General features: G+C 44.0%; 1 protein-coding gene across 1 annotated transcript; it reads left to right on the forward strand.

Moving 5' to 3' along the window:
- Positions 1-258: 258 nt before the first annotated feature.
- LOC149194088 (uncharacterized) lies at positions 259-885 on the forward strand. The gene has a single exon (XM_089407539.1). It carries the CDS (start codon positions 259-261, stop codon positions 883-885), a length of 627 nt encoding a protein of 208 aa, XP_089263665.1.
- The last annotated feature ends 357 nt before the right edge of the window (positions 886-1,242 follow it).

The raw sequence follows: 1,242 nt of genomic DNA on the forward strand, positions 1-1,242 counted from the left end.
GCCTCAGGGGCCTCCGGCGGTCTTGCCATTCTATGGAACCCGCAGATTGTTTCACTTGATAATTTTCATGCCACTCTTCATCTAATTCAAGCTACCTTCCACCTCATCGGAACCAACATCCATGGGCATCTCACCAATGTATACTTCCCGCAGATAATTCAGCAAAAATTGGACCTCCTGGACACGATTTCCATCCTCAATGAAAACAGACACTTCCCCTTATGGATTGGCGGAGGCGACTTCAATATAATAAAATCCATGGAAGAAAAACAAGGGGGCAGAACCAGGCTCGACAGTGACAGCAGCGGCTTCAAGCAATTCCTACAAAATAATCAGCTCATGGACATCCCCACCTCCAATGGCATTTTCACCTGGTCCAACAAGCGCCGAGGTGCTCACCACATTGCCTCAAGGCTAGATCGATTCTTAATTTCAGACAACGCGATCCACCTTGGAGGGGATTTTAACGCCTCAATTATTCCCCAAGGAGGCTCAGATCACTGGCCAATTTTGCTCCAATGGTCCAGACCAGGCAACTGCTGCAATAGACCCTTTCGATTCGAAGCCTTTTGGCTCACAAACACCAATTTCAAGGCCGTGGTCAATCATGCATGGACATCTTACATCCCACCTGCGGGAGCTAAGATGTACCAGTTTCAACAAAAGCTGAAAAATCTGAAACAAATTCTTAAAGTATGGAACCGAACTCACTTTGGCAACATACAGGAGAGCAGACAAAAACTGGAGCAACAAATGAAAGCACTACAACAACTATTCATTCTAGAAGGCCGCACAGAAGAACAAATTCAACAGGAGCAGATCCTCTGGAATCAAATTGAAGAACGCCAAAAACAAGAGGAAACTTTATGGCGACAAAAATCTTGAATCAGCTGGCTTAAAGATGGAGAGAAAAATACAAATTTTTTCCACAAAACCACCATACAACGGCGTATGCACAACAACATTACTTTTGTCAACAATCAACAGGGTGAAAGAATTGAGGCTCATGAAGACATGGAAAAAAATTTACAGGATACTTCAAGGACATTCTAAAGGAACTTGACGACAACCGGGATGAGGCAATCAGAGCCATCACGTAGCATATTCCAAAAATTATAAATGAGGATCACAACAATAAATTGCTCCAACCCACATCATTAAAGGAAGTAGAAGAAGCCATGGCTAAGCTCAAAGACGGCAAAGCACCAGGGCCTGACGGATTTACCGCCAATTTCTTTCATG

This window comes from Pinus tabuliformis, chromosome 2_2, assembly GCF_031772625.1.
Source record: "Pinus tabuliformis cultivar Carrire ecotype Pingquan chromosome 2_2, CPIR1, whole genome shotgun sequence".
Lineage (NCBI taxonomy): Eukaryota > Viridiplantae > Streptophyta > Pinopsida > Pinales > Pinaceae > Pinus > Pinus tabuliformis.